Genomic DNA, 20,765 nt, shown 5'->3' on the forward strand with positions numbered 1-20,765 from the left:
AACATTGTTGGCTCTTGCTATTTGGTGGGTCTCCATTCATTGTTTAATACAAACTGGTCTCTGTTTCCTGGAATTGCATTAAGTAGTATATGAGCATATATTCACTCTCAGAAAGCATTTTATTTTGGCAATTTGGGGGAAAGAAAATACAGCCAAAATCAGGATACCGTAAATCCAGAATCCAGTTGTATTGCAAATTGTGTGTGCAACCCACTGTGGTAGATGTTCTGAATGACTTGCCCACATTCTTCAGACTCTTCTGTGTGCTCTGGCCTACTTCCAACTCCAGTATCTGTGTTTTGGTGTCTGAGCGGGTTTTTTTCCAGAACAAGAGAGGGCTGTGCTGCTGGAGAATCAGACCCCTCAGGGACTGCTTTGAGCCCCGCAGGGGGAAGCTCCGAGGTCCCGGTGGGAGCAGGATGGAAAGCTCACCGTAGGGTGTCTGCGTTCCTTTCCCTGTGTCACTTCCCCTCTTCCTGTCAGCATCCTTTGCCCTCCCAGATAACACCTTGTCCTGGAATCCTTCTGGGACCACTCGAATGCAAGTACCCCTTCTATCACTGACTCTTGCTGTCTTGGATTCTCTACATAAAACATGGGATTAATGGGCTCATGACTCAAATTAAAGAGCTGCTGTGAAAGTGGGAGCAGTTATACCATAGAGACTGGAAGTGCCGCTTTTGCATTCCAGTTTTTTTTTAAAGAATACTTGAAATTTCCATTGTAACTCCTTGCAAATCCTAGTGTATCATATCTTTATTCTCAGGACTCTGAGCCTTTGTAGGGAAAGTAGAAAATGTAATACTGATATTTTTTTCGTGGGGGCGGTGGAAGTCGGTAATTTGAAATAACGGTACAGCTGAGAAGGCAACGTGACATAATAAAATCCAGGGTTTCTTACTGAATGGACCAGAAATGGCCCCACATTCCTGTTTTATTCACCCAGTTCCTTGCATGTAGTAGTTGCTCAATATTTACTGAGTGCCAGAGATTGGCAACAACAAAGTGTTTTGCTGCTATATGTTAAATAAATGTGGCCAAATTCGATGTGATAGTCATTTTGACCAACTTGCCCCAAACATGACAAGTGTTGCCTTGACTTTCAGGGACCACAGTACGAAGGAGTAGAAGAAGAAGTTCTGAGTCTCGTTTTTTTCCTCAAACATTTTAAGCACGACCTAAGCCAGCAGGGTCCTGAGGTAGTAAGTCTACTAAAGCAAGCCCTTGTTGCTTTCTGAATAGAACATTAAGATATTGCTTATTTGCAACTTATTGTGAGGTACTTGAACTGATGTTGAAGGTGATTGCATTTGCTCCCAGTGGTATTTCCTCTAGCGCAGTTCTTGCCCGGAGGAGGGCTCTGGCCTGTCTGTCGTGTCCTTTGGCTGCTGCACCTACTCATTGTCGTCCACTCAGTACACCCTGACCCTTAAGGGGAACTAAGCACATTTTAATTGATAATTAGAGCAGAGAAGCACTGGGGATTACTTTCTGAGTGAGATAAGGTGATGAGGTGATAGGAACTCTGTTTAGACAGGTCTCCAAGCTCAGTGTCCTGTAATTAAGAAAACAATAAGAAGACAGTATCCAGCATATTATCTTGAATTTATATCTAGTTCTCGCCTCTGGTTCTGTTGTTACACCATTGCTAGGGTACAATTAGTGGTAACTAAACAAAGGATACTTGTTACAGTGCAACTTAAAGAGGATAAACATATTTGCTCCTGTATGAAATACCAAAATAATGAGAAGGGAACTGAGCCGACCTACCGACATAAATGTTGCTGTTGACTTTGGATCTCCCTTTTGGATGGTGAATGAATGCGAGTGTTTGACACATGTGCTTTCTCAGGAAGAGAAGTATCTGGGATTAAATAGCGTATCCCCGGTGTTCTCTCCCCTGCACCCAGCTACCTGGAAAATATCTGCTCTGTCAGTAGAATGAATAGCAGCTTCTCCAGAACAGTTTTGATCCCGGTGTGGAGAAGAGTCTGTCCCTTGCACAGTCTCAGCATGGTAGGCAAGGACCGGTCAGTTGAGCCCCAGCCAACCTTTCTGGTTCTCTTCCAGCACCTGCCTTTACACTCTAGCAAAGAAAAATTGGTACTTTTACCCTCTCTCCTATCATATTCTCTTGACCTGTGGTTTCCCTTAAACCAGGGGTGTCAAACTCATTTTCACCGGGGGCCACATCAGCCTCATGCTTGCCTTCAAAGGGCCGAATGTCTTTCTAGGACTGCATAAATGTAACTACTCCTTAACTAGGGGCAAGGAGCTCGGCGCTGCGGCTGGATAGAAACAAGGTGCCGGGCCGGGCAACACAAGGTGGAGGGCCGGATTTGGCCCACGGGCCTTGTGTTTGCCACCTGTGCCTTAAACTGTCCCTTTTCCTGGAACTCCCTTCCTTTCAGTCTGACTTAAAACCAATCTCCTAAAGCTCCAATGGCAACACTGTCATCAAACCTTCTCTGACGTTTTCTGTCTAACATGCTCTCTTTCCCTCTGCCTTTCATGTGCAGCTTTCCCGCATCTTCCTTTCGGATGGTTTCCCCTCTCATGTCATATTTATTTCTGCCCAGATTTTCTCTTCCTATTTCACTGTAGACCAGATTGTGTTGCTAATGTGCTAGTAGAGGTCACAGTGCCTGGGGAAGAAGTAAGTAAACATTCACGAATAAAAGTTAATGCATTTACTCTGATGCTATCTGAGGAAGCAGGCCAAAGAGTTGGTTTAGTTACCTTAACCTATAATGGATGTACTGGCACAGAACACTTTGATTTTTCCATGGTTTAAGGTGTTATGAGAGTGGTCTTCTTTTCTCCTCTGTGGTTTCCCTCTGAAACTCTGGTACTTACTTTTCTGTAGCTTATTAGGACACTTGTACTAACCAGGGACAATGAGTGGACTTATCCGTATAGATCGTGTAAATGACTCAGATGTTTTCAGTTGCCTCTATTGCAGGTAAGAGCATGTTAAAAAGAAGTAACTGAAAGGAACGTGAACTTTTATGATAAATAAAAGAGAAGGTTGTTTTTATGTCCCTCAAGTCTCACTTGTGGGGAAGCTAGAAACCCTGGATCTTATTTCTGAGAAGCAATATAAATTTTCCTTTTAGGGAGTTCCATCTATATATAGAGTATTTGAACATAACCACAGAAGTCTCAGGCCAAATTTTGTCTTCTGCTCTTGAAGGGAAACTCCCTGCAAAGACATTAAGTGGTTGTCAGCACCCACTGGATGGAGGTGGTACAAACTGTTTCTATTAGTCTAGGATTATCAGTGTGATCGTGTAACCTAACACATCCCCTGGGGGATCTTTCCATTAAGTAAATTTGGATAAACTGTCCTTAGATAATCTCCCAAGGAGAGAAGGGAGTGTAGGCAACCACATGATTATATTGAGATTCGGAGACTAGCAGAAATATTTGGGTTTCGGATAGCTGTGGTGGTTGCCAGAGCCTACTAATGCATTTTCTGAGGATAAGGATATTTTAGAAACCACGCTCAAGTGGCAGGAGCTTGTTCAGGAATCATAATTAAATAAACCTCCAGTCTACAAAGGACCACACAAGAAGAATATTATGCCGGCCTCTTATTCTCACCTGGTGACTCTTGTGAATAAGCCCGAAGACTAGCCCAGGTGTGGTATTTAACTGGATTAGGTGCAGCCTGAATTCAATGGGGTCAATGGAATGTTTTATATTTTTTTTTCCTGGAAAATGTCCCAGTTGTTTTGGTCTGCCATTGTCAGAGTGTGAACCAAATGGAATGTTTCCTTATCTAATAAAAGTGTATCTGTACACTTGTCTGTACATAAATGTGTATGTGTGTACGTATGTATATTTCAGTAGAGTTTATTCTGTGCTTTGGGCACATTTATCACATTTCCGTGAACATAAAATGCCTAATAAAATTAGAGTATTTAAATCTGTCTGGCATTATTATGTCTTTGTGTCTGGCACGATGCCCAGCCTGAGTAAATTCTCATTAAACGTTTGATTGAAACCATCGTATTCTTTAATTTGTAAAGACTGGTATGTCATTTAAGAACAAATACTTGGAAAGGAGCTGGGCATCTAATGTAATTCAATATCCATGACTTAATATCTTTTTGACCTTGAGGAAATTACCTAACATCTCTATGTCTGAGACAAATGGGTAGAAATTAAATACCTACTTAAAATTGTCATAGTTAAATTAAATTTGGTAAAGTACTTAAATGTTTCAGATGCAGGAATTAATTAAATTATGCTTCTTGAATACGTGTAAATTGTATCTACACTTTCTATTAATGTGGATACACATTATTTTTTTTCTTTTTAAATTTGGGCTTATTTGTTATTTCATGAAACACTGAAACTCTTTCGGAGAAACGAAAGCCAGCTCTGTTAATCACATTTCAGCTGAATTTATAAAAGGGCAGACTTCACATTTGGTGCTAGGAGGAACGCCCACTGGCTCAGTACAGGAAAGCTGATTCCTCACTCATGGTCCAGGTCCCCGGGGGTTGCCATGGCATCCGACTTCACACAATCACTCAGGAGCCCCGGGTGATGGAGGCACCATCATAATGTACAACATGCAGGTTCTTTGGTTACTTTAGTGAGGTGGAGACTGGAGAGTGTACTTGAGTTTCAAAAAGAGAAGGAATTTGTGTTACTTCGAGGGTGAGATAGACATTTCTGAGAGTGACAGACACGCCTTCTCATTCCCTTCCTATCACATTGGCCCGAACTATTGTCATGGCTTAATAGCCTCTGACGTCGACTCATGGAGAGTCGATCACGCCCTTTCTCTCCCCGTTTCTGTGTCAGTGATATTGTGTTGGGAGCTTGAAATCAGCCATGGCAGTAGCATTTACACCACAGAAATTGGAAAGTGCTAAAAATTAGGGCTTTCCTTTTTCGAAGAGCAGTTTGGTAACACTCGCTAACCTGACTCCTCCTAAATGAAAGTGTGTGTAGAATGGCAAATGAATAGTTGGAGTGCGTCATTGTCCTCTATGCCGTAAGGTCCGAGTCAGCCCAGAGACTGCACTATCCTAAAATGTGATGCATAGACTTAGGTACTATAGAAAGAGTATTGAACTTGGAATAACTGCAATTTAACATGCAGTATAAGCCTAGGCAAGTAATCATTTTTTGAACCTCAGTTTTTCATTATGGTGCTATAAAATAGTTTTTGGATATAATAGGATTTTATGAGGTTATGGGTGATCATGCTTAGCCTAATGCTTCTAGAAAAATTCAAAGAATTCTCAATGAGTCTGACATTAGCTGGTCCTAGGAGAATCTCAGGAAAAACACCATTAGGCGTTGGGATGACTTTAATGTTTATTAAACCTGCATGTGTTCAGTGCCTATTGAGTACTATTTTGTAGGTGATGAACATGACATCACTGTTGCCTTCAGGGACTTTTGGTATAGAGAGGTATTGAATAGCTTGTCACCCATAAACTCAGAAGTAGATCCAGCTGCAATGGAGCTGACCAGGAAGGCATCAGGAGGAGCCACTGATTTTCCCTGGAGCTCTCCATGGTGCTTGGCTCCTTGGGCCTTCAGCCTGCCCTGATCCCTCATTCACTCCGATTCAGAAATCTGGACTCTGGTCCCCTCTGCCCCTTTCCCATTATTGCTTTGTGAATGAAGGTGACATGATTATAGTTTTAGGCTGGTAGAAGGTGTCTAGTACAACGTCATGTTTGCCTCTGTTTTGCTCACGTTGCAGCAGCCTGTGTGATTCTGACTCGGGCCCTTCCACGCTCGACCGACATGGCATCTCACTCAGAGAAGTCACGTAGCTCATTGTGAACTTCTGAAAATTGTGTGAATAAATATGTTGTTTGAAATACAACTCCCAGAATTTCCAGCCCGTACAAACCCTGTCCAGGGTCTAGTTCCTAGAGGATGTCCTGTTATGCTCGGAGTCACTAGGCTGATCCTAGGTATCTCTCTTCTTCAAAACATGACAGAAGCCATGAGGTTAGGCTGGCTCTGTTCAGGAGTGACACTTCAAGAAGTTCTGTGCTGGAAAGATGCTTTTTGGAGCCAAATTCTAATTTTATGGTAGCCTACAGGTTAAAGACCAAATAAAAAAATTAAATGAGTCCTGGCCAGGTGGCTCAGTTGGTTGGAGCATTGTCCCATATGCCTAAAGGTTGCAGGTTTGATCCCCCATTGGGCTGTGTACAGAAGGCAATTGACTGATGTTTCTCTTTCACTTACTTTCTCTCCCCTTCTCTCTCTCTAAAATCAATAAAAATATCCTTGGCTGAGGATTTAAAAAAAATCAGTAAGTCAGCAATTTTGGTCTTACTAATTTTATTGCATGTATAGACACATGCTACTAAGATGGCTAAAATCATTTGGAAGGGAAGAGGGAGAAAGAAATATGCAGTGGGACGTCCTCTCTGCTTGACCCAGTTACAGAATTAGCTGAATTCTCTCTGTTCCTCCAAGACCTACCTATCATTCAGTGCTCTCCCATCCCCGCTGTGTCCATCACATGTTAGATTCCAAAGCCTTCTCCCAGCATTTCTGGAGCTTCCTGGAAGCTTATTTTCCTGTCGTGTCCTTGCCTCCTAATCATTTGTGTGTTGATTATAACCTTTCATACTTTGATGCACGGCACAGCTCTGCCTCTTCAAAAGGTGAGCAGGAAATCCACTAACAGCCATCATTTTGTGACAGTAGTAGATTTTCCTGTAGGTCTGGGACATGTCTTCAAAGCACCTTGGGCCCTTCTGCTCTCTCCTTGACCCCATCTTCCTCCTTCCCCATTTCACTTTGCTTCTCACTCCAGGATTGTTTCAGCAGTTTTATATTATGTTCTACCATGTAGAGCACTTCAGCGTATTTCAGCCTTAACTGAAACCAGCGCAACCCAGTCTATTGAGATAATCCCCTGAAAGGCAGGCAGTAGCTGCCCGGGCTGGTTTCTGGAACCCCACTGAGTTCACACTGGGCTCTGCCGCCTGCGCTCCTGTGATTTAAGCCAGCGACTCAACCTCCATGAGCTGTGAAGTGAGGAAGATGATAATACCATCTCACAGGGCCTTGTTTTGAAGATTAGAGGAGATCATTTATGTCAAAGATTTAGCCTGATGTACAGAATGTGTTTTGCGTATGTTAGAACTTCTTTCTCCTTTTTTCATTTACTGGCTTGTCTTACCACCATTATATGTGAAACCTTTATGTTCCTATTACACTAAAACTTGAAAAAGGGAGATCAACTAAGAAACAGAATGAAATAATAGCTTACTTAAAAAAAGACTAAAATAATAAAGTATTGGCAGTTTTCACCAAGAAATTTGATGTGATGTTTTATATTCCTAAAACATTGTCCTAGTATCATTGCAATATTTTAAGAGAATGATTAAAAATGTTAATTGCATGCATGGATATCAGAGGTCATTTTTAACTTAGTTCATTTTTTCTTTTTATTATATTTTTAAAACATAATTTTAGTTTATTTGTGATGTCCTTTGCTCCCCTCCCGTTATCCTGATTACTCCAGGGTTGGATATAGTTGTGCATAAAAAAACAACTCACTTGGAAACACCTTTTATTTATCTACTCTGAACTTCTGTGCAGACATTCCTACTGTTTACATGCATGTAACAAAAATTTTGGACTTACTATCTTTCATGTTCTTAGCATTGCTCGGAGAATAGTTAACCTGTGTTCTTATTTCCACATACTTTGTTAGTATGGTATTTGAAGGATGAAAATTAATTTGTTTTACGATAATTTGGTAGAGATTATAAGGGGCTCCTTATCATCAACTCAGTTTTATTTTAATGTATCATTTAGCAACACAGGATAACTTGTTTTCAAACACCTGGATGATGTTTAATCTTCTCACTTAGATAATAAGCACCCCTTCTCCCACATGGACTCGTGGTCAGTTGCTGTGCACACGGGACATGTGGCAGACAACGAACACTTAATAGCAGTCCTTTGACAAATGGTGCCGCATTTGTCCTCGTAGCCTCATCAGCCGCTTCAGCGTAGGTGACTCTCTGAGCAGCAAGGCTACTGATGGCGGTACATGATGTCAGTATGCAGATCGGAAGCAACTCATCACAATACGGGCCATTTGTCCTCCGTGAAATCAGTCGGCAATATAGTGTCTTCAATGAAGCTGCACATTGTCGAAAACAGCTGAAATTAGAGAGGGTTTTTTTTATAACTCTAAAGGAAATCCCCTATATTAAATAAGATCACAGTCCTTCGTTTCCTTTTTTGTGTCTATTCTGTAAAACTTCTAATACATTTTCCTTTAGAAACAAGGAAGTAAGTGGCACTATCGAGACCCCTCCGCTTACACACACAACCCTTTGTAACCCTTGTGAAACCGAGCCGTAGGAGTTAGCAGCATCCTTTAGGTTAGGAATGCAACAGCACCGATATAATGAAGACGCGTGTATTTTCTTTCTTTACGTCATTCGACTTCTCTTTGAGTGCTTGCAGGTTCTGCTCCATGAGGAATCAATTTGGTAGCAACGCAGGCACGTCTCTTCCCCCTTCCTCTCCTCACTGCCAAATAGTAAGAAGCCACGGGGATTTAGGGACTACTGTGTGGCTGGCATTCTGTCATTGCTCTGATGCCTACATAGGTATCGACACTCGGATATGTATTTGGTGCCCTGCTGTTATCATGTGAATGCTTTTCTCTCAGTCCCGTCTTCTGCTGCTGCTTAAATGGTGCTGTCCTGTAGTTATTTTCTTTTCAGACAATATCTCGGTGACCTCCTTACCTGTGCAGTGGGGATAAGAATGATATCCATCTGAGAGAATTGCAATGAGGATTAAATAAGCCAGTGTATTTAATGCATCTGGGCATAAAGAACATGAGGAATAAATGGTAGCATTACTGTTTTATCCCGTGGCCCTAACACTGTTTATTATTTATGCACATGAGTCACTTCGGTCCTTAGGTGTCATTCACCATTTAGACCAGCCACCATCTGCTCTAGAGGTTGAAGCTGAACAATAGGCTAGTCTCTGTGCCTTTTATGTATATCTGTGTATGTGTTATATATTTCTATCACAACATTGTCAACATAAGAAATGTCCAAATCTGTAAGAATTTTTATGAGTTTATTTGAGGCAAACTAATGCCAATTGCCAGGAAGTGAAATCTCAATGGATTGAGAAAAAGTTCCAGTGAACGGCAGATACGCACCTTATTTCATGCATTACCATCAAAGGAGGATCCGTACCCGGGTTACGTGAAGTCCGCAGGTGATAGATTCGGGAGGCAGGAGAAAGCAAAGCCGGGTGGAGTTGGAATCTCTGGGACTGGATAAAAAGTAAATCGGATAGACACATACTTCTTTATATTTGTGGGTAACGGATAATTAACAGTCAACAATTGACATAATAATAACAATGAGGGGATTTGTGGTCTCTGCTCTGGTGGTTGTGCTTTGAAGGGGTGAAGGAAATTACTTTGATATTCCAAAGGTATGTCATCAGGTATGTTATGTTATATTCAAATAAAACACAACAAAACAAAACAAAATGAAAAAGCAACCACAAAGACAAAAACCAGGCTCCGTTACAGTGAAGATTGCCCTTTGTTAGGGAAAAATATCACCCTGGGACCTGACTACCAGCCATGACCTGCGCTTAATTAGAAAGTGTTAATTCAGACCATCCTATGTGGTTACTTTGGGTGTCGGAGTTTGTAAGGCCACCCCCTCCTCTGAGCTTGTCAGGTTTAGTATGTAGCCCCTCTTCTGTCCACTACATCATACTAAAGGTTCCCATTCACCCATCTGTCTCCCTCACTAGCCACGAGCTCTTAGAGGGTGAGGGCCACGTCTCACGCATACCTGTGTCTGAAGCACCGAGTGCCTTGGCTGGGACTCTGCTGGGCCAATTGTGCTGGTCACCGAGGTTTGCCTCACTGTCACCTCCCACGCTTGTCCTGGCTGTATCTTCTCAGAGGCACAGGGAGAGGAAATAGCTTTCTTCATGGAACCCGAATAGTGTTTAGGGGAGAATATTTCCTCACTAATTCATTTCCTCAATATTTGCTGATCATCTATCCACCCTGTGACCTCAGTGAACGAAACTAAAATCCATGTCCCCAGAGGGCTTTTACAGACTGACTTTGCATTCACTGGCTAGTGACTAAACACCTGTATCATTTACCATTGGGTATGCAATATGTTACTGAATTGTATTTTTAAAAAAGGTTTTATTCATTTATTTTTAGAGAGGCAAGAAGGGAGGGAGAAAAAGATGGAGAAAAACAGTGATGAGAGAGAGAAACATCGATCGGTTGTCTCATATACACTCCCCAACCGGGGACCGAACCTACAATCCAAGCATGTTCCCTGCCTGGGAATCGAACTGCCAACCTTTCACTTTGTGGGAGGATGCCCAGCCCACTGAGCCACACCATACAATTAGGTCAGGGCCTGAATTGTATTTTAGAGCAGTCCCCTGGAATATGTGTTATAAAACATGCATGTAAGATATGGAATCATAGTTAAGTTCAGAATACTCAAATCAAAGTCTCACTTATTGGACATTGATCTTAATAAACCCCCCATGGTCTCGCATGCTGGTGATCGGTGTGGCCAGCATCCTGGATCAGCTCCTGATGGGGTTTGTCCTTAAACATTTTCAGACTTCCAGCAGCGGAAGGCACTCTGTTCGCATCACCGGCCTCAGCACCATTGATTTCCGAGCTGGTTTTTCCCGAAAGCCCACCCTGGACTTCAAAAAAACAGGCAGCAGACCAGTGCAAGGTTTGTATGTGCATATTACTTAAGTTGGTGTGCTAGATGTCCAAATGAAACTATTTCTCAGAATGTCTGTGATTTTATGATTCTGTTCTAGTCAATAAAATTGGGAAATAGAGCATCTTTAAACATGATGGCACTCTCGGCCCAGTCACTGCTTTTCAACGTGTAGTCCCAAGACCAGCGAGACTAGAATCACTCGGGGAGATGGTCAGAAATTAAGAGTCCTGGGCCCTGCCTGCCCCAGATTGCCTGCATTAGACCCACAGGAGGTGGGGTCTGGGAATAGGCACTTCAGGGAGTTGCCCTGGGCATTCCTGCACTTAGTAAACTTGGAAAACTACTGACCTAGATCTCAAGACTTGCCCTCGCTAACATCTGTAAAGTCTTGTCAAAGTGAAAAGGTATATTGTGTGTGCGTGTATATATGGCTAAAGAGTTAAAGATATTATGTATCATTATATGTTCACAGGTGAAATTATTGCTAGTTTTTAAAATTTGTTCTCCCTCTTCCTTGCGCATGATTATTTGTAGTATCAGAGCTATAAAAAGAGCTTAGTCCTACTATGACTCTTTAAGTTTCTTTTTCTGGTGGTTGTTAATTTATTTTTATTGCTGCAGTTACTGGACGGATACAAATAGTGAACTTTAAAAATACTCCTGTAATCAAACATCATATAACAATATTCACAAGTCTAATTTTTCTACATAAACATAGTTAAAAGACTACAAAAATAATCACTTAAGATTTTCTAAGTTTCTTTTATCACAAATCACCTATCTTTTATGTAGAAAAGATTCTGCAACTGCGCCACAATTTGTAGGGCGTTCTGTAGTAGTCATACTTCTGATACTACTCATCTGTTGTTGTAATGCCAAAACTTACTTGATATCAAACCTCAGTATGTGTAAATAATAACCAAGTCTTTCTCTTGTAGGAATACCTACCTATGTGCTTCTGAATACTTCTGGAATTTCCGTCCCCGCTAGAGTAGATCGTCTTGAACTTCTGAGCATCTCAGGCAGTTCTCTTAAGACTATTCCTGTTAAATATGACCCGGATCGAAAACCTTACGGCATATGGAATATTTCTGACTTCATACCACCAAATGAAGCTTTTTTCCTCAAAGTAGCAGGTTACGATAAGGATGGTTATCTCTTCCAGAGAGTATCCAGTGTCTCCTTTTCTAGTATTGTCCCAGGTGAGACATCATTTTATTCACACTACAGCACTGATAGCTTAATGGAGGAGGGTGTGGTCCTGTAGATAAAGAATTAAGTTAAAAATAATATCCTCACATTGTTAGTGGGTTACCAAATTGATGGGCATTTACACATAGGTTATGTAACTTTTCTTAACTCTAAACGAGCACATCCCAAGTTACATGCTAAGTCTCACTGATTATAGATCTAGACATTTGTCTTCTGTCAATCAGTGTAAGAAGTCAAACTGGGAAATTCGGGTGCTCTTACTCTGCCTCCAAAGCCCGGCATTTGTGTTCCATGTTTGAATAAGCTGTCTAAACTGGCTAGATGAACTGTTTATGTACAATTGTCAGAAACCTTCTACTTTGTTGACAGTAGTTCATTGCAAACAATTGATGATGATTCTGCCTCTATTTGGTAAGTTGGTTGGTTAGTTAATTAATAAACTGGTTACTTATTGTTTGCTCTTGGCTAGAGATGGTATCGCAGCTTAGAGATTATTTGTAGGCATCAGGTAGCTTTTCAGTTTGTCTATACTTGAGCTGTTTCTTCAAGGTGGTGACTAAACTCTGACCAAAACCCTAGAACTATAGACAAAGATATGGGATTGTTTCTGATATTGTAGTATTGGATGGAGGGATAACACGTATGCATAAGGCTGGGATTTGGGAAATTCAGGAAAAACTTTATGGCCATCATTTAAGGTTGTAGAATGGAACCAACATCAATGTTCCCTCATTCACAGTATCCAAAGTTAGTCGTCTCAGCCCCTGGTTTGAATATTAAAATCTATTAGATTCTTAAGGGTAAATGTTTCCATTCTTTTCAGAAAAATAATCACCCTATGAATTCAGTTCTGAAATGTAGGTTCTTTTCATATATTTACATTTTTATAAACAAACTTTTCTACGGTTGGTGATATATTGTGACTCATTTGATAGCTTCTATTTCTATCTTGGTAGGATGAAAATAATGTCACATTGAAAAATCAAGGAGTCTTCGGTTCAGTGAATACTTTAGTACAGGGTTCATGCAGACGTTGAAATGAATAAGCTTTGAGCAAAGAAACATAACTAAAGTGATTTTAGTGATTTAGATTAACTGGAATACAGAAGACTTACCAGAAGCATTTAAGAATGAAGCTGTTGAACGGCATAAGAGGAAGGAAGTTCCCAGTATCACTGTACCCTTCTCATGCTTGTTCTTTTCCCCCAGATGCTCCCAAAGTTACAATGGCCACGAAGACCCCGGGCTACTACCTTCAGCCGGGCCGAATTCCCTGCTCTGTGGAAAGTCTTCTGCCCTTTACCTTGAGCTTTGTCAGAAATGGAATCTTGCTTGGAGTAGACCAGTATCTGAAGTGGGTACATGTTTCTATTAATAATTTATAGCATTAAACTTCTACATACAAATAATCTGGGCCCTGGCCAGGTCGCTCAGTTGGTTAGAGCGTGGTCCTGATACGCCAAGGTTGCAGGTTTGATCCTTAGCTGGGCACACATAAGAACCAACCAGTGAGTGAAAAAATAAGTGGAACAACAGATCGATGTCCCTCCCTCCCTCCCTCCCTCCTACACTCCCTCCCTCTCACTCCAAAATCAATAAATAAAAAATTTTAATACAGACAATACTGATTTGTAGAAGACACTTACTATAATGTGCTTTTTATTAGAAATTCGTATTTATCTGCTCTATAGCCTTGCAATGGAGCAGTGGACAAAACAGGCACAGGTCTGTGCCTTGTGCGGCTTGAGCTGTGATGAAGGAAGACAGAAAGATGATACATATAATATTTTAATATAATAAACACTAGAATCTGAATTTTATGCAGTTGGAGGGTCCCTTGTGAAGTCAAGGAATACAAAAGTACGAACGCAGAGTTAGGTACTGAGCCGTGGAAGGGTCCTCACTGATGCGAGGCCTGGAAGCTTAAGCTCAGCTGGCTTTCGGGCGAACACGTCTCCGAGTCAGATTCCAGTGTTACGATAAGTAAATCTGGTCAGGGTTCAGGCGAAATGCGGAGCAGGCTAATCAGGGCGAGCAGCGCCGGTAGGTGGGGTGCATGTGGTTTGGGTCAAGTTGTCATTTTAAAATTCAGGAGAAGGGGCATCTTTTGTGCAGAGGCCTGTACCTGGTGAGGGAGATGGTGGCGCAGACGTCAGGAAAGAGCGTGCAGGCACTAGGGCCGGCAAGCGCACAGGGCGTGTGGGGAGAAGGGCGGGAAGGCAGCGGAGTGGCTGGAGCCCCGAGAGCCAGGTGAAGGCAGGTGAGGGCGAGGGCAGGGGGGAGTGGCGTGCGCCGGGGTGGGGAGTCAGATGGAGCTCCGGCCCGTGTGCCCACGGCGTGCGGGCTGGGCAACCGCTCTTGCCCACGATTGTGAGTGTGGGAAACAGAGTTTATTATTCTATCATTATATATTTTTTTATTGTATTATTTTCCATTCCAACAACCATAAGCCTACGTTTGCCCCACCCTGTATAACACGGGCAGTGGGCCAGGTACAGGGCACCGACTGTCCTTGTGACAATGGGGAACTTTTTAAGACAAATATAAGTCATCTAATAAAAATGAAGTAGACCTTGAAAATTAGGGGATACTCTGGAAAACGTTCATTTTTTTTTAACTCACTGTGAAACCAACTACATTTTGAAAAAAACTCTAGGAATTATAGTACAAAACTTTTATACTGTTAATTCAAAATGAATATAAATAACTCCCCTAAGTTGTTAAATATTTGACAGTCTTAGTTTATACAGTGTCTTTGTGGGGTGGTCATTGTAAGTGAAAACTATGGCAGGAATGCACCTTATAAATTTATACATTTTTCCACTATTTAAAGACTTAACTGCATTATTTCCTGCCACTTTTTTCTCACGTAGTATATCTTGATGATTTACTTAGCTGCATATTTAATAACTATAAATCAAACCTAACTGACCAGGGTATCAAATGCTGAAGCCACATACCTGACTGATGAAGTCAAAACATTCTGCTTTATGTTTAAATAGTAACATTTTTCAAAGACACGAGATTCTTTATAAACATTAATTCATTAATTCCATGCAGTTTCTGGGAGGTAAGCCACAAGAATGCATTCTCTCATTTTTCCAGCCCTGTGATGCAGAGATGTGGCATGCCTTGCTGACTTACACTGGGGGGTTTGGGGATGTGAGAGGCAGAAGACAGATTTAGGCATGGGTGATGATAGATTGATACTCAAATCCTGATTCGCTCACACATCTCTGAACTAAATTTCCTAATAACTTGAGACAGATGACTGAATCTTTGTCATGTGAATCACTATGCTCACTGGGGGGATGTAAGATAAATAGTTTGCATTAACAACAAAACACATTTTCATTTGACATGTTCTCTCCCCTATTCCAAGGCCATCCCTGCAAAACTTTTTATTGTGGCCATATTGTCTTATTGTCAGCTGAGAAGGCTGCATGAAGGAGAGAATTATTTTCATGTAATAGTTCATAAATGAGAGAACCTGGGACAACTATAAAGAACATTCTTCGAGCAATCTGTACACTGGTTGCCTTTATGTGCCTTTGAACGAATTACTTTTTCTTTCTGGATCTCAACTTCCTCTTTTTGAAAAGGAGAGGGTTGGGGTTAGAAGAATTGTCACTTTCTGTTCTAATTTCCCACGTGTAAGGCTTTTGATGAATCCTGACATACCGGGTCCAGCAGAAGGAACACCATTGAGTGTGGTGGGTGGGGTCCGGGAATGTCTCGCACGAGGTGGGCAGCCATTGGAACATGTCACCTGAAATGTCACGTGGTGTGCTCGAGGGTGATATTGTTATGTTACAGAACTGCATGCTTATGATTTTGTAATAAAAGAGTTTGTAATAACAAGGAGTGTTATTTGTGCCGGACCCTGTGTATTCGGCTCTGAAGGGGGCGCTGCTAAGGGCACAGCAGAAGCACCCAGTTTGAATGTCTGCCTTTCTGGAACTTGCCAGTGCCTCCAGGCAGTGACATTGGACTTGGTGTACTGCCATTAAGCATCCAAGATCTAGGTCAGGTGATCAGTACAGCCCAGAGTCCAGTCCCCTTCCATTTTCTTCTGAATGTGACGACAAGGACCACGGGCACCTGGTGCATACACAGTTGAAAGGCAATGGCATTAACTGAATTTTCCCAGTTACTAAGGTCTATGGAACATCGGTATTGTTTCGTTTCTGACTTTTCTGATAACAGGAACCTGTGCCTTAACGTTCTCTTCCCAACTCTAGTGTAGTGCTGGACATGCACCGAGTGCCCAGGTATTCCTTTGTGCTTGTTTGGTGGTGGGCGTGGTTTCTCTGGGTGGCAGGAGAGCTGGAGGTTTTACTGCGAGGCCCTGTGACACAGTGTCTGACTTCGGTGGCTGTCTTGACTTTACAATGGGATTTTTTATCTCACCTGTATCTTGAATGTTTAAAAAGGTTATAAAAAGAGCTATGGGTGATTATAAGAAAAAATACGAAAATATTTATGCATTTCAGTCACATTTTAAAACAAAATAATGCCCATTTTATGGATTATTGAAGTCTTCTAAATAAGAATTGAACTTCTATTACTCAATGAGAAATAATTTGAACAGTGTTAGAGAACCAAGTATAAATACTTATTAAGTGTATGAATACACAATACAGCAAAGCAATTTTTTTACATAAATGACAAGTTTGACTATGAAACAAAAATTTTAAAAATGTATATACATAGATTGAACCATATGATATATAGCCTTATATGGAACTTCTATATAAGAAAGTTAAAGAGTATTTATCTTATTGGAATTAAAAAGTATTTTCTACCTTCAAACTGGTTGATTGCTTTATTTAAGAACCTCACTGAACGTGCCCCCAAACTGGTAATGATAAGGAAAGAGAGAAGATTTCAGGAGTATTTCTGCAACAGATCTTTATCTTGTATTTTGACATGGCCAGGACATATTTCCCTGAAGAAACTTACAATCTCTATAACTTATTGTCTCTTTGCTCAGACTCGAGAAGCTTAACTTTTTAGCCAAAATATAAAAGTTGTATAATTTTAAGCTAGAATGAACTCTGCAGTTTTATGTATGCATGTATGTATGTATGTATACATGTATGTATTTGATTTTTCAAGAGAAAGAGGGAGGGAGAAACACTGATTTGTTTTCCACCCCTTTACACATTCATTGGTTGACTTGTGTATGTGTCCTGACCAGCGATCGAACCTGCAACCTTGGCACGTCGAGACAACACTCTAACCAAGTGAGCCACCCAGCAAGGGCTTAGTCTCTTTGTGGTGTCTTTTCAATGGAGACTTCAGAACAAATAGTGGAATCAGTACTTTCCACTGGGTCTTGTTTTTATAGTAACTGAAAATGCTTCTGTTTCCTTACCCCAGGGAATCTGCCACTGTGACCTGGGACATTGAAAAGGTCACTCTGTCGGATGAAGGCTCCTATGAGTGCATCGCCGTCAGCAGTGCGGGGACTGGACGGGCGCAGACATTTTTTGATGTGTCAGGTGATTGTCACTAATTGCTTTGCAGTTGCCTGAGTATTAATGCAGCTGTGGAAATGGGGTGTTTGCTTCTCCGGCACCTCCACTCACTAGCTACGTGACCCTCCTTGGGCAGATTACTTACGGACGCAGTGTCCCGGTTTCTAACTATAAATTGAGGATAAGAATGGTAATAGTATCGCATGGAGAAGCTGTGAGAATTAAACGAGATAGTATGTGCAACACACTTAGGAGGGAGACTGGCACATAGAAATGCATAATAGACATCAGCTATTGTTATTATGTTGTTATCAACATTATTATTATAAAGGCTTAATCATTTTTGTCACGGCCATATAACATTTTCTTTTGAAAAAAAAATGAAATTGAAAAAGGAAGGGATCTGTTGTGATAATATTAAGGTTAACTTTTCTATATTCTTCCATATTCATAATGAGCAGAGTGCTTTTATGAATGGATTCTGACATCAGAATTGAAGACAATAATGAAAATGATCATATCCAAGAAACACAGGGCCTCAGTGGCTAGAAGATTAGTATTAAGAAGAGCAGAAGACCAGCTCGTTATTTTACATTTAGATAGTGTGTTTCCCATGCATATAGGGGAGACAAGGCTCAGATTATTTTATCAAATAGAATATCATTGAGTGAAAAATATTATGTTTACTCTCCCAGAATTCTTAGAAACAAACAAAAAAAACCCTACCATCTATAATCAGTGACCAGAATTGAAACCACTTATCCAGAATATATTTAGAATTTATTGGATTGTTTTGACTGACTTATTCTCTGCCCGCCTTGTAGACTAGCATTGCTGAGCATTCAGTAGTACACGCACTCTGACCTTCATGTGGTCACTGAGTTTCTAACAATGCGTGTACCTGCTTTTAGTACTGGTGTGTATTTGCTGGAGACTGTTTAAGATAAAAGAAGCTTCATAATTATGTAGGAGACCAGGATTTATGTTTGTTATCAATAAGTCCAAGCTGAACTTTAAAACAGAGGCGTGCAAGCATGTGCTTCTTGCAGTAAATTATTTGTGTTCTCTTATTCTTAGAAAAACAAAGCTCGTCCTCTGGAACGATTTAGCAAGTTGACATGCATCATAAAGCATCCATTTTTTTTCATCTCCAGTCATTATGAAAAGCATTGGAATTGTGTCAACATTCCTCAGCTTCTGGGAAAACAAACACGTGTGCGCTGCAGTTGTTTTCCCAGCAATATTAATTCAGGGAAGGACAACAGGGAGAGAGGTTTGAGTGAGTTGATTCAGACATCTTGCACACATAGTGGGGAAGTGCCAGCAAGAACTTAGGAACTGACTGCGAGGAATTTGGCTTTCTGGTGTCAGCAACTTCTGTATGTGTGATCTGCACAGGCCCTTCTGGTGCAAAACTGTGCCAGCCTAGCGGTGGTATTGCTCGGAAGTTTGACTGCGCCTGCACCAGTTTTCAGGGATTATGTCCCACTCAAAGTTATGAAAGAAGGAAGCAGGAGTGTGGGTGGCAATGGCAGCGACGATAATAAGCAAGTGCCCCTTTAGACTTGAAAGAATAGACGTTTCTTACTTAACCTGCCCTCCTCAAATCCGCGCCCACGTCTGAACCAACCTTGCCCACTGGAATCAGGTGCGAAGTCACAGGGTAGGTAGATCTTACATTTCGGACGGCGGTGTTAGGAAACACGGCATTATGGGCTAATGGTATGGTATCACTGTGGGCATTAGTTTGTGAAGTCAGAGAGCACCCAAGAGCAGTTTAAAGGAAAACTAAAGTTCCACTGACGTGTTACCACAATTATTTTCAACATTTTCTGTTAGCGTACATGTTTAAGGATTTTTGGTTCATTGGAAATGTTGGTTATTGATTGTTTAAAATGTAAAAAGCATTATGTGTTTTCTTTAATTGCACATACACATATAGAAACTAATTTAAAAAACTGCAGAAGCAGGAAACAATTATTATCAAGTGGTATTTGATAACTTAGTTTAGCACTATTACAAGGTTATATTGATTTTTCTCTACTGAATTTCTTTATTAAGACAGTCCCCCAACCCCAGCATAGGCACGTATGTGTGTGTGCATGGAAACACACAAAAAACTAAAATTATAGGTTTAGGTAAAGTATGGAAAAGAGAAAATGTGTCAATAGCATGTCAGTGACAGGCAATCTAAAATTACAGTTACAGGAATCTCATTTAGAACAAGGTAAGATTTGAAAATAATGTTATGCCACCTCATCCTATTGTAGCTAAAGAAACGGAAGCCCAGAGCAGGCAAGGGACCCACTCATGATCAGATGCGTGGGTAGTGAGAAGATTCCTGGACTCCTGACTCTCTTTACCTCGGGTGACCTTCACCTAATGTCACAAGGCCTGTGCTTGCCATTCTTTCTCTCTCCAGCTCGAGGTTCTCTGGTCCCCTAATCCTACCTCAGTCATTTTTTTTTTTATTTACTGAGGAATGATTGCCCTTCACCCTCCCAGAGCCAGGCTTTTTCTGGTAGTTTGTTATCTTGATTTCTTCTGTAAACTGCTGTGATTCTCTTTAATCATCTTCCCCCTCCCCACCAAATTTATTTATGTATGCATAAATCTTTCAGCGTGCATGAAATTTATTGTCTCTAGGTATTTATGCGGCAGTGGTATTGTATGCCATATTTCAAATCTCACCTGTTCCTGTGTGTTATTAGAAAATGGATATTATTTGCATCTGAGTTTATATTTGAAGAAGAAATAGACTCTGAGGCAGACTTTGCCTGGAAGAGGATTATTGGAGAATTTTCTAGATAAAAGCACCTGTGAGGGACTGAGGAAGTGGAAGAAGTTAGATTGCGATGTAGACACAGCAGGAGCCTCAGCTGACCCCACAGGGAACTCCGGAGCTGGGATGACCCCGGGCTGAGGCAAGAGGACTGGCCTTTCTTCCCTCATCATGTGGCCGCTGGAAGTGGGCCCACTGGAAAGGGGGCCTAACCCTGAGCGTGGGAGCCACCTTGACAATGAGCTGTCCTTAGCCAACCAGCACAGCAGCTGGAGAAATGAGAGCCTTGGTCCCTAAGGGAGATCTAGGCATGTATCCATCACGTGGCTCCCACATTTTCTACAAATCTTATAAAAATACCTGGTCTAGTTAAAGAAGATTGTTTAAAAAATAAAGTAGTGATGGCAATGACAATGACTCTAACAACAAAAGCAACAAAGCACGTACCCCTTTGAACTTGAAAGAGTGGGCATTTCCTTCTGGGCTGACTTTTGCTTAACCTGCTGGCCTTAAACCTCTGCCCGCCGATGAATC

The 20,765-nt window shown here is 41.3% G+C and overlaps 1 protein-coding gene across 1 annotated transcript in view; it reads left to right on the plus strand.

Annotated features, from left to right (window-relative positions):
* The window catches only part of HMCN1 (hemicentin 1), a 397,440-nt gene that overhangs the window by 153,184 nt on the left and 223,491 nt on the right, over positions 1–20,765 (plus strand). The window contains exons 7-10 of the mRNA XM_045838584.1: positions 10,643–10,763; positions 11,696–11,959; positions 13,179–13,323; positions 17,352–17,473. Coding sequence (XP_045694540.1) covers positions 10,643–10,763; positions 11,696–11,959; positions 13,179–13,323; positions 17,352–17,473 — 652 coding nt within the window. The remainder of the gene's footprint in view (positions 1–10,642; positions 10,764–11,695; positions 11,960–13,178; positions 13,324–17,351; positions 17,474–20,765) is intronic.

This window comes from Phyllostomus hastatus, unplaced genomic scaffold, assembly GCF_019186645.2.
Source record: "Phyllostomus hastatus isolate PE091 unplaced genomic scaffold, TTU_PhHast_1.1 phas_contig_283, whole genome shotgun sequence".
NCBI classification, from domain to species: Eukaryota; Metazoa; Chordata; class Mammalia; order Chiroptera; family Phyllostomidae; genus Phyllostomus; species Phyllostomus hastatus.